Source organism: Cottoperca gobio, chromosome 15 (genome assembly GCF_900634415.1).
Source record: "Cottoperca gobio chromosome 15, fCotGob3.1, whole genome shotgun sequence".
Classification (NCBI taxonomy): Eukaryota; Metazoa; Chordata; class Actinopteri; order Perciformes; family Bovichtidae; genus Cottoperca; species Cottoperca gobio.
The window spans coordinates 24,267,977-24,279,287 of record NC_041369.1 but is presented as its reverse complement, the minus strand read 5'-3'; the positions used below and the strand labels follow the sequence as shown (position 1 = coordinate 24,279,287).

General features: G+C 41.9%; 1 protein-coding gene across 5 annotated transcripts in view; it reads right to left on the bottom strand.

Annotated features, from left to right (window-relative positions):
• Positions 1-723: 723 nt before the first annotated feature.
• Positions 724-11,311, bottom strand: part of LOC115019909 (polycomb group RING finger protein 5-B-like) — a 17,294-nt gene continuing 6,706 nt past the window's right edge. For 2 of the 5 annotated variants that reach the window (XM_029449611.1, XM_029449612.1), the window contains exons 5-9: positions 10,275-10,334; positions 9,714-9,889; positions 9,445-9,543; positions 8,406-8,495; positions 724-903 (exon numbers count right to left, since the gene is read on the bottom strand). In XM_029449611.1, coding sequence (XP_029305471.1) covers positions 856-903; positions 8,406-8,495; positions 9,445-9,543; positions 9,714-9,889; positions 10,275-10,334 — 473 coding nt within the window. In that variant the 3' untranslated portion in view covers positions 724-855. The remainder of the gene's footprint in view (positions 904-8,405; positions 8,496-9,444; positions 9,544-9,713; positions 9,890-10,274; positions 10,335-11,311) is intronic. The other 3 variants (XM_029449615.1, XM_029449614.1, XM_029449613.1) reach the window with 3 other exon arrangements.

The window sequence follows — 11,311 nt, the reverse complement described above, 5'->3', positions numbered from 1 at the left end:
ATGCGCCTTAAAAGAGGTGGATAGAAACACATAACAGAGATGGAAATGACATCTTCAAGATAATGTTTGACGCTCACTGTCTGTAACTAAATAAATAACTTGTTTTGTGTGGCGTCAGTCTCGTGCATGGCGAGTGTAACATTGTCTGTCTCCAGGGGAACTTTGTGCATCTTTCACTTGGTTTACTTGTTCTGAAGAGAAGATATGAAATATGATATGTTGCAGAGGACTATCAGATGACTCGTACATGTTTAGTGAATGTGATAAAATCCAACGGCAGAGGAAAAGATCAAAAGAGCCATGAACAGTAGAAAATCAACATTTAATCTACAGAGTTCGACAGGCAAAGTGAAGATATGCTCATTCTTCATTTCTCATCTCAACAGGTTTTTAGGCACAGGGACATACATTTAAAAATATCATATATTATAGCATATATTATTCTATGTAGCATAAAACCTCTTTACCATGACAACGTATGCACTTCATCGTTGGCTGTACAAAAATACATTTAAATCTCTTTCTCTGCACATTGTGGGCGTGTGTATGTTGCTGTGTGTGTTTCTGTCGAAGTGCAAATGTATGTAATGTTTCCTGTATTGTTATTTATGTCTGCATATATCTGTCTGTGTGTGTGTGTGTGTGTGTGTGTGTGTGTGTGTGTCTGTGTGTGTGTGTGTGAGTGTGTCTGTGTGTGTGTGTCTGTGCGTGTGTGTGTGTCTGTGTGTGTGTCTGTGTGTGTGTCTGTGTGTGTGTGTGTCTGTGTGTGTCTGTGTGTGTGTGTGTGTCTGTGTGTGTGTGTGTCTGTGTGTGTGTGTCTGTGTGTGTGTGTGGTCCTCTTCTTGCAGCCGTGGTTCAGCCAAAGTCGATTCGTGGCCGGTACTCAAGAACCATGGGATACGTCTGGGGGAGAGAGAGATACAGAGAAAGTGATCAATCCTTTGCTCTTCACACTGAAACATGTTCTGCAGGACTGAGAAGATTAATTAGATAAACACTGAATCACTAAAGCTGGAACATCCTGTGCAGGTCATCATTTATCTTTTACTACCTTTTTAAAAGATGCACAAACAGTTTGTTACTCCAACCCAATGCAACACAACGTGCTGAAACACACAGACACACACACACACACACACACACACAAACACACACACAGACACACACACACACACACAGACACACACACACACACACAGACACACACACACACACACACACACACACACACACACACACAGACACACACACACAGACACACACAACTACTTTTTGTCCACATGCAACAAATAGGAACTGAATGAGGTCAACGTCAGCTAAATGTCACAAATAGTCATTTATTAATTGTAGTGATTGGTGGTAAAGAAAACATAAAAGTTAGATCCTCAGCCTATTCTGGGACTCAATAACTAATATATAATAATTTGTTCAGCCTACAAATTCCTATTTAATCTCATATTTGGTCACATACATACCATAAAACTGAATAATAAACATCTAAATGGGAAAAGACAGTGAACAGGAGCAGCTGAGAGAAATAAAGCCTTTAAAAAGAGATGACGTCTACATTTTCTCAGCGTTGCTCATTTACCAGAATCGTTGAAGCCAGAAGTCAAATGTGTTTAGAAGAATGAAGGAAACACGAAGTGACTTCAAGTATCATATTTACTTTAGAGGCTGTGAAACTGCTTGTGGAGGATTAATCTAACCTGTGAGTCGAAGCTCAGAGTCCTTCAGTTTCCTGACCGGGCGACTAATCATTTCATCTGACGTCAAACTGCAGGTTTGAAGGAATTCAGAGTTCAAATGTAAACGTGTTTCCATTAAAGCATTCAGGATCTAGCTGGCTCTGCTGTGCAGGGATGAAGCCCAGCGTCTGATGCAGAAGAGAAGTAATAATGTTCTGCTGCTGCTCGCTCGGCTGAAGCTCAATTGGAAAGTTTATCATTCGATATCTACGATATAAGGAGAACTGAGAGTGTGGAACGAGACACTCTTTCTATTCGGTTTGTTGGAGCATCTTATCAAATCTGAATCCAGATGCAAACATGATCAACACAATGTATTTAGGTGGAGCTTTTCATTTGAACAAAATGCATATGTGTGTATATGTGGTGCATTGTCATACACATACGTCCACTTACTGTAAGCCCTATGTTTTTCTTTCTCAATCATTAAAATCACACATGTCGGCGCTTTCAGAACAATTGCCAGTGTCAGATAGTGTTAGTGATGTGAGGGAGTAAGAACAGGGACATCACCACGTCCTTCAGAAAGTCAAACTGTGACCAGGATGAGATCAATGCAGCCACACAGGTTATTGTTATTTGACTTACAGAACATACATATTGTAATAGAGTGCTGCAGTAATGACTCCAGGAACCTTCGCTTCCCTCGTCTTGCAGTCAATAGCTTTTGGTTAGAAGCCTGAAATAAAGTCTCTGTTTAACAAAAGCTTAAGAGACTTTAACAGTTTGTTCTACAACATAAAACACGTCAGTAAATACCCCAGCAGACGAGGAGAAGCTCCCTCTAAACCTTCTCACTTCCTACCACCACACACACACACACTGTCCTCACACACTGCTGCAAGTTGTACTATTGAAATACATGGAGATTAAGGGTTCACAGCAATGAAGGGATTTCATTTCTGCTCAGTGAGGCTCAACAGCACAACACAATATGCACCTCCACCACGAAGGTAATGTTTATGGCTCGGTTTGTTTATGGTCTGTAAGCAGGATCACAGAAATCGACCACCCTGGTTCTCATGAAACTTGGTGGAAGGGTGTAGCACGGGCCACGGAGGAACACATTACATTTTGGAGTGGATCCAAATCACGGGACGGATACACACATTGAGAAATCGGCCATTTGTCCTGCATACATGTGGTGTCAGAATAATCAGAAAAACCAGTTCTGAGACACAAAGAAAGTCAGAAACAGATATCAACACGTTGTTTAAATGCTCTGATGAAATACAACACAACTCTAGCGTCCATATTTTTTTTTACATTACGACTTGAAGCTCTTGAACACAGAAGAACAAAGCCCCCAGGAAGTGCGGCAGGCTTTGAAGCAAATGTTCCTAGTAGTTACAACGTCCGTGTCAGTCATGTGATGCCAAGGGGCCCAAAAATACTTTCTCCTATTGAATTGCATCTGGGAAGAGACGTCTGGGAAGAGACGTCTGGGAAGAGACGTCTGGGAAGAGACGTGAGGGAAGAGACGTCAGGGAAGAGACGTCTGGGAAGAGACGTGAGGGAAGAGACGTGAGGGAAGAGACATCAGGGAAGACGTCAGGGAAGACACGTCTGGGAAGAGACGTTAGCGTATCATTTGTTTTTAGGCAAATCAACTTCCCAGTACACTTTAGTAGCCTTTATTTAAACTATTAGGTCCTAAGAGTTGCAGAATGGGTTAGTAGCTGAATCCAGAGTTATTTCCCCGCCATTCATGTGACTGAGCCGAGACCGGCCGTGGCGGAGTGGCTGGGAGGTGGGGCTTAAGGAAAACATAAGTGTGCATGCTTTATGGGCCCCATGGATGAAGAAGAACCAGGTAATTTAATACTCAGACGTCGAGCCATTTTGGCTTCATGTGTCACTGAGCAACTTTCACAGGCATGAGCGGCGTCCCGCCTCCAACGCTGGATCCAGTTCTTTTAATACATCCATGGCAAGAACGTCTTCCCAACTTGGGAAATGGGACAATCCGAGGAGCACGTGAATGCACCCTTGGCCTTGAAGGTCTGCGCTCTCTGAGTGCCATTCGTTCTAACACGTCAACAAATAGCAATCTCACAAACTTTAAATATGGTTGCCACATGAAAGTTCCTGCAGCCGTGTCAAGGAGCCTGTATTTCTCAATGTCAACGCTGAGTACTGACGGCCAAACCAACGCTCCCTGTGACACTGAGGTCATCATCTGTCATGTGGCATCCTCATGGTGACGTCTTAGGTTGGACCTTCTTCATATTGATGCCTTGGTCCAGGGGCCTGCTGATCTCCACGGCCGCGTGGGCCCACAGGCCCCGTACTCATCCATCATTGTGGTTAAATAATAGAAATGTTAAAGTTGACTGCTGCTACGTTCCTGAATCCTTCGGCTGTAAAGCACAACAGCCAAATGTTGTGAGATGATCTTTTCATCAAAGATTCAAAAAGAAAAAAAGGCGAGTGTTTGTTTCAGAGCAGCTGCAAAGTGAAGAGTGTGTCTCCTGCTTTTGGAGTTGTCTCCTATTTGTGGCAGCTGGAGGCTGCTGGTGCAGCAGAGTACAGCTGCTGTCATCTCCTCCGGCTTTCTGCATTTTGCTGCATCATGCCTCAGAACAACACTGGATCCAACGTAACCAGACTGTAGCTGCGCCTCTGCATCTCTGACACTCGTTCACTCAGCATTTCTGTCTCCAAACACTTTAATTATACGGCACTGACACACATTCTTCAGCTGTCAGCTACTTTCAAGGGATTTTGTTCTGGAGTCAAATGAAAGAAATGTGGAATCGTCCATCGCACCATCAACAAACTGAAAACTAAAGTTGTTGTCAAATAGGGTTGGTGACTGCATAGTACACATCCTACAGGAATGTGTTGTTAGTTTTATACTAAATGCCAATATATTCTACTTCCTGTCCCTGGTCTAAAGCTCACAACACAACATATGAAATGTTCTTCCTCTGGAGACCCTGAATATTCACAACAAGGTTAAAGGACGTGTATTTGTAATCTCTTGCCTTGAACCTGTTGCTCAAGTTGAAATGTTGTCCTGAATATAATGCTAAAGGAAAGCTCAGGTCAACAAAATGCTTATGAATCATCCTCAAGAGTTGTGTAGAGCAGAACTTCACCTAAAGCTTCAACCTGGACCTGCCCTAAAGCAGGGAGCCAGCTCGTTGATGTTGACTAAAGAGATAGATAATATAGATCTTCTGCTCTTTAGACGGACAGGTCAGGGGACAGGATCCATGAGAAGTGTTCGTACCAGTGTGTGTATCCGCTCTGTCCTTGAATGTGGCAGAATAAGCGTATGTCACGAGAGGGGAGAGAATGGATCAATAGAATGATGACGATGGTTGTTAGTTAGTTTTGTTACAGTAGTTTCCTGTTGGTATTGTTCCCATAAACTTTTGACATTTTCTATTTTGGTTAATTGTATTGATGTTAATGCAATGCAACTCATTAGTTAACATTTAAATGTGCTTTTGCTGACACAGTGTGACGTCATGCCAATAAAGTGTCACCTGTCAGAGGGACCCGTAGACGTATGTCATCCTGATACCAACTGCTGAACCTGGTGACGTGTGCAAACATAATGTAACATGATTACTGGGTTCTTAGAGAAAAGGTCAGCAAACTGTTCAGAACTGTAATGATCCCGGTCTTCGACGACTACTTCATCCTCAGCTCAGCATCCATCCTCCACCAACAAGGTGTACATGGTTTACAAGAACTGCTGCACGTTGCTCTCTTTACTATTTGTAATGTGTAACATTCATTTCCCTCCAGATGTTCGGTTGTTCAGACTGATCTTACTGTAAACTGTGAGCGTGAGCTGAAGAGGTTCAGCTTTCTCTGGATGGAGCTCTTGCTTGAAGGTGTTTAGGAACAAGTTTTGTGTTTCATTCTTAACTTTTGTTCCGTCATTCAGTCCAGAAACATCTTCTGCTGGACAAACTGTCCCAACACCTGAATGTGATCTGTGCTAACGAGGTGGATCCTCCGGCTGATCTCAGAAACACATTCTGCGGTTGAAAACAATGTGATTACTCTTTCTAATCTAATCTGAGAGGGATTTGACCTTTTGTCTGAACAGAACAAACACGGAGGGACGGCTTTGTCGATGCAACACGACCGTGTGACGTTTAGATTCTGAGGATGTTGTTGAGACACGTTCTCTGGACAACAGTCCGGCTTAGGTCTTCTTTATCCCCGCATGATTCTTCATATCTACTGCTGCTGTGTAGTTTTTAATCATACGACAAATGCATTGATTGAACTCCAGCCACTTATTGTGCAATCCAAAATACATGTTGAGGTTAAACAGATAGGTGTGTTTATTTACTCCATGCTTTTATTGTCAATAAAGTTTTGTCCTTGATTCATAGAACTGTGATTTGGTGCATTGTGTTTGTAATGTGAAATTGGCAAAGTTATTGTTATGCTGATATTCTTTGTACTGCTAAATAATCTGCGGCCCCGATGAGACCGTGAACAGTTCGGCAGGTTTAACTCTGGATCTGTAAACCCCTCACACCACCACATAATCTGCTCCCAACGTCGGTACCGACCAAGGTACCAGACCACATTTCTCCTCATAGTGTCGGAGAGGTTCATCTGGAATACAGCTGCACAAACATTCCCTTCTTTTGCGTTAGAAAACACGATGACACCTGGGTAACGCTCAACAAAGTAATACATGTTTAATCTGCACAACATTTCATTTCAACATATTTGATTGTTTTCCCTACAATATCTGATCCTGGATCCTGAAGCAGGATCAACACTTCTTTGGGTTTTGTTTGGGTAGACGGTCCCTGAGACCTTTTTAATATTAATCCTGCAGCACCATCTTTCCTTTAGCTTACCCGAGAGCTTTAATAGACTCAGCCTGACACAGGAGGCCTGACGTCAACCTGCTCCTGTCGGGGCAGTAATAGGATGTCACACTGGAATAAAAAACAACTGCCAATGTGATCCAGATAGCGGTTACGCTTTTTTCCAGAACATTTTTGCTGTAATGGAAGACAAATGATGCAACTGTGCTTTGTGATGTTATTTAGATTAGTGAAAGATTGACACAGTGAATAGTGACAGGTAATTCAAACATCTTAACTGGATGATATAATGAACGCCAGCGAGACCTCAGACTGTGGTCGTTACCCGGTCAGGACAGACAGCAGTGTTTCCCTGAAGGCAGTTTCCTGTTCTGACTAAATGACGAGAAGCCGGTAACAGATTCATGTTTCTACGCCGTCCTGACCGGCCTCTGTGTGTCGGGCGTCGGAGGGATAACATTAAATGTAGCTGCGGAGTTGTTGAAGGATGAGACTGATGGATGTCTCTCTCTCTGTCTCTCCTCTCCTTACCTTCTCTCTAACCAGACAGGCTTCAAACATAATGTTGTTTCTCCTTCTCACTCATCAGGAGAAACAGAAATAATTCTGTCGAACATGAGGAGGTGGAGGAAACACTGAAACTATGACGCTAGATAATAAAAATAACAAGCCGTCTTCACGTATTAAAGGTCAGCGATTCAAATACGTTAAAATTCAGAGTTTTCGCCTCAAGTGGATGTGAGTTCTGCACGGCAACTGCTGAGTCACCGTGTTTCATTTAAATCAGAAAGACTAAAATATCAGTTTAATATTTGAAACCATTGATTTAGTGATTGGCGGGTCAACAGACGTCGAGGTTAAAACTGTGCTAAAGGTGCTAAAGGTTCTTGTTATGTGGATGTTTCAGATGAATCTAAGGAGTGCCGATGGTTTGCATGTTGCACATGTTATTGTCAGAGTCGTGCCGCGTGGGACTCGCACCAGTCTGGAGTTGGTCTTGACTTGTTCTTGGTCTGAACTACAACACTGCTCAGAGTCTCAGGTTACATTATAACTATTGTTTCAACACTTTAAAAAGGAGCCTTCGAAACGCTGAAGTTGTTGCAACTTGACACGTCTAAAAACAAGTTCTACGGCGGTTTTCACTTACTTGTATATACCATATGGGATAAAGGCCCAGGTGGAAAAGGACATGACAATGTGTGCAGTAAACAGAAAGTCTGTATCTCACTGTTACATAAGAAGTCAGTTCAAACTGGATTATAACGTTCAAACACGTCAGTGTTGTTGGGAAACACGCAGAGATTTGCCCATATGATGATATAAAGACGAGGAATAATAATTACACATGGAGCTCTTTTTCCTTTTGCCATCCATTCCTAAATATATGCCAATATAAATAAAAGTACAATCATCCGCTCGCTGTTGTGTCTCCGGCAACCAATCAGGTTACAGTTTACATCCACATCTGTGCACAATGTCATTTATCCTTTTAGACGTGTGTGACATTGTCATGATTAGCATATTAATTCTTGAGTTATGACCACAGTGACCTTAAACTTTGACCACCAAAATCTACTTCTATCATTTATCCAATAAGATCCTTATACAGATTTATAGAAGTGTTGTCAACTGTCAATTATGTCACAAAAAAAGTTGGACTGAAGATTGATTTCAGTTTTACACTAAGAACACAAACACACACAACAATGTGTCATGACTCACTTCGACCAGTGCTACACACACACACACACACACACACACACACACACAACACACATCTTTTTTCAGCACCAGTGCATCTCCCCGAGCATGCAAACACGCATAAACAGGAAGAGAGGGGACTTACGTTCTCTCCATGTAGCCTCCACCGGGTCATGTAGATGAACTCCAGCGTGTGATCTCGGCCCATGATCTCTCCGTTACACAACACGTCCAGCTGGACTCAGCAGAGCAAATATGATCAGGAATAAGTTACATTTAACGAAACCATTTCAGGGCAATAAAGTCAACGTGGTGCCAACACTTCTCCAAGGACGACAAGACAGAGAGAGACAGGAAATGGAAATAAAAAAGCAGTAATTGAAAGGAAACCAGCCGACATCATAATCCTGATTGATGATAACAATAATTGGAAAGTAATATTAATGAGCATCTGGCTTTATAAACACTTCTAACCCTCTTAAGTCATTCTGGTCGACTTCAGATTCCTATCGTTGATTAATTGTTTATTTACGCTTCTCTAATGATGATGACTCATGTCCAATAAACTTATGAGTTCCTCTAATAAATCTCTGCTGAACACAAGATTAAAGGTTTGTGGAGAAACTAAGAACTTCTCTGGTCGTGATGTTAGTTAATTGTATTTTATATTATCTTATAATTAACACATTTGCTGTGATTGGATTTGATGTCTAATTGCTCTGTATGGCAGCTTGATAACACTTTTACTTTTTTTGCTTTTCAAACCAGATGATAAGAAAACATTTCCCAGAGAAATGTTCCTCATCTTGCTTTAATCTTGTGTTTAGATGCTGATGATCTTATGTGACAATAAGTCTGTGTAAGCCCCATGAGACCAGTTCAGTAATGAAGTCATCGTCTATATTTAGACATTTTACCAATTAATAATGTAGAAGAGTAAATAAATCAGCATCAGACATGTGACTGCATCAACAGCACGACTTCAATAAACTGCAGTCGGCAAATCAACATAACATCCATGTTAATAAACCTTATTTATAATACGGTGGATCCATAGAAGTTTAAATGTATTCACATCATTGATCCATTTGATATCCAGCTTTAGAGTAAAGCAGAACCTTTCACTGATCAACAGACTTCACAGGACACGCAGACACAGAGGAGTCGAGGAGTCTGTTCCTTACCTCATAAGAACTTGGCAGCTTTAGTTTAAGACTGAGAAACTTCTTAATTGTTCCCACTGTGACTCGACTGGAGCAGCGGATGAACCTCTTCATCAAATCCTAATTGGACAAGAAAAGAATAATGAGAAGCAGCTAAAAGATAAATGTACGTTTTACTTCAAACGTTTACGAGGGACGAGACGCTGACTATCCAAGAAGTCCAAACAACTTCAGTGTTTTTAAGGTTGATGGATTTACAAAGTCAGACTTACTATTATTATCACACCCACCGTGACACTGGTCTCCCCCGACTGTCCCGTGTTGCGCAGGCAGTCCAGACAGATGGCTATCTGAGGGTCACTCCTGTGGCAATCTTCATCGCCGCCGTCATCACCATCACCGCCACCATCATCATAATCGCCTCTGACATCGGGCAGCCCGATCCTCTGACGCCGCGCGTTTTCTGCTGTGGTTTGAGACAAAGGTTTAGTTATGTCATCATAATGACATTATAGAAGGTTGATAAATTATAGTCTTGAATTATTTCCCACTACAAAGTTTGTGTGGCGTGCAGCCTGAGATGTTTAAACAGGAAGTCAAACTTAAGATGTGACGCTAATGAATCAAAACGCAATAAAAACTCTAATCTATTGATTTCACTTCTGCGTCCTGTAATAATGAGAAGAATTACACAGTAAATTATAAGATAAATAAATAAATAAAAGGTTGTACGTTTTTAAAGTCATGGCTGATTTACACACAATGTGGTAAGATGTATTCTGGTACTGACAGCCAGAGGCAAAGTTGCTGTATTTATTAAAAACATATTCACGCTCTGAGTGACAGCTGACCTTGGCCGTTTTCTCTGGGCTGGTTCTTCTTCCAGAAGTCCAGTTCCTGCTGTTCCTCTTCTGGGTCACATGAACAACACGTAAACAGGAAGTGTCAACAAGCAGCAGGGAGACACAGAGAAGCATTCACACAGAGTCTGTTCTATAAAGAAGGAAGTGATTCTGATATTGCATTAGGATTATGAAAAGTGAGCAGTTCAATTCCAAAAAGACACTTTGACACTTTGCTGCTGTTATAGGATTCAAACTTAAGAAAAGCAGAATTCATGACGCTTATTTTCACACGACTTGGCCGAGCTGCATCAATAAAATCTATGATGTTTGTTCCATCGCTCGGCTGCCAGAGCTCCGTCAGCAGAGGGGAAGTTATGGAGTCATAAAATGAAAGCACCATCACAGCTTTAATTAGACATGTTGACCAAACTGAAGGCTTTTCAGCCCTGCAGGTTTGAACCTGGGTCGACCATTCCAGGACATTGGATCTGATGAATTACTAGCTGCTATGTTGAGTGTGGATAGAAACTGAGAACATTGCACTCATTATAGAAACAGTGGGACTGACAGTAAAACTCCTGCGACCTGTGTAAGAATGTGAAGCAGGATGTAGCACAGCATGTACAGTATGGGTTAGGGTTCAGTACAGGTTCTGCCTTTTTGGAAGTTACTAGGGCTGTTAAAATCATAGTAATGAGGACACTGTTTAACACCGGCTTCACGATTGCTAGGTTGTTCCTCAGAGGTTGGCATTACTCGGATGGTAGCTGCGTTTATTTTGAGGTTGTTAATCAGGCGTTGCTAGCGGTTACTATGTGTTCTGGGTGGTTATTAGGGCGTCACTATGTGGTTACTAGGGTGTCGAGGTTGGTTGCTAGGGTCTTGATAAATGATTGCTAAGGCATTCTTGGTAACGGTCTTGCCAAACGGTTGCTAAGATGTTCTTGGTGATTGTTAGGGTGTTGCTACAATATATTTATTACATTAAACTGACAGAAACCAGAGCGCACGTCTCCTCAATAAGCTCCAGATGTCAATGTATC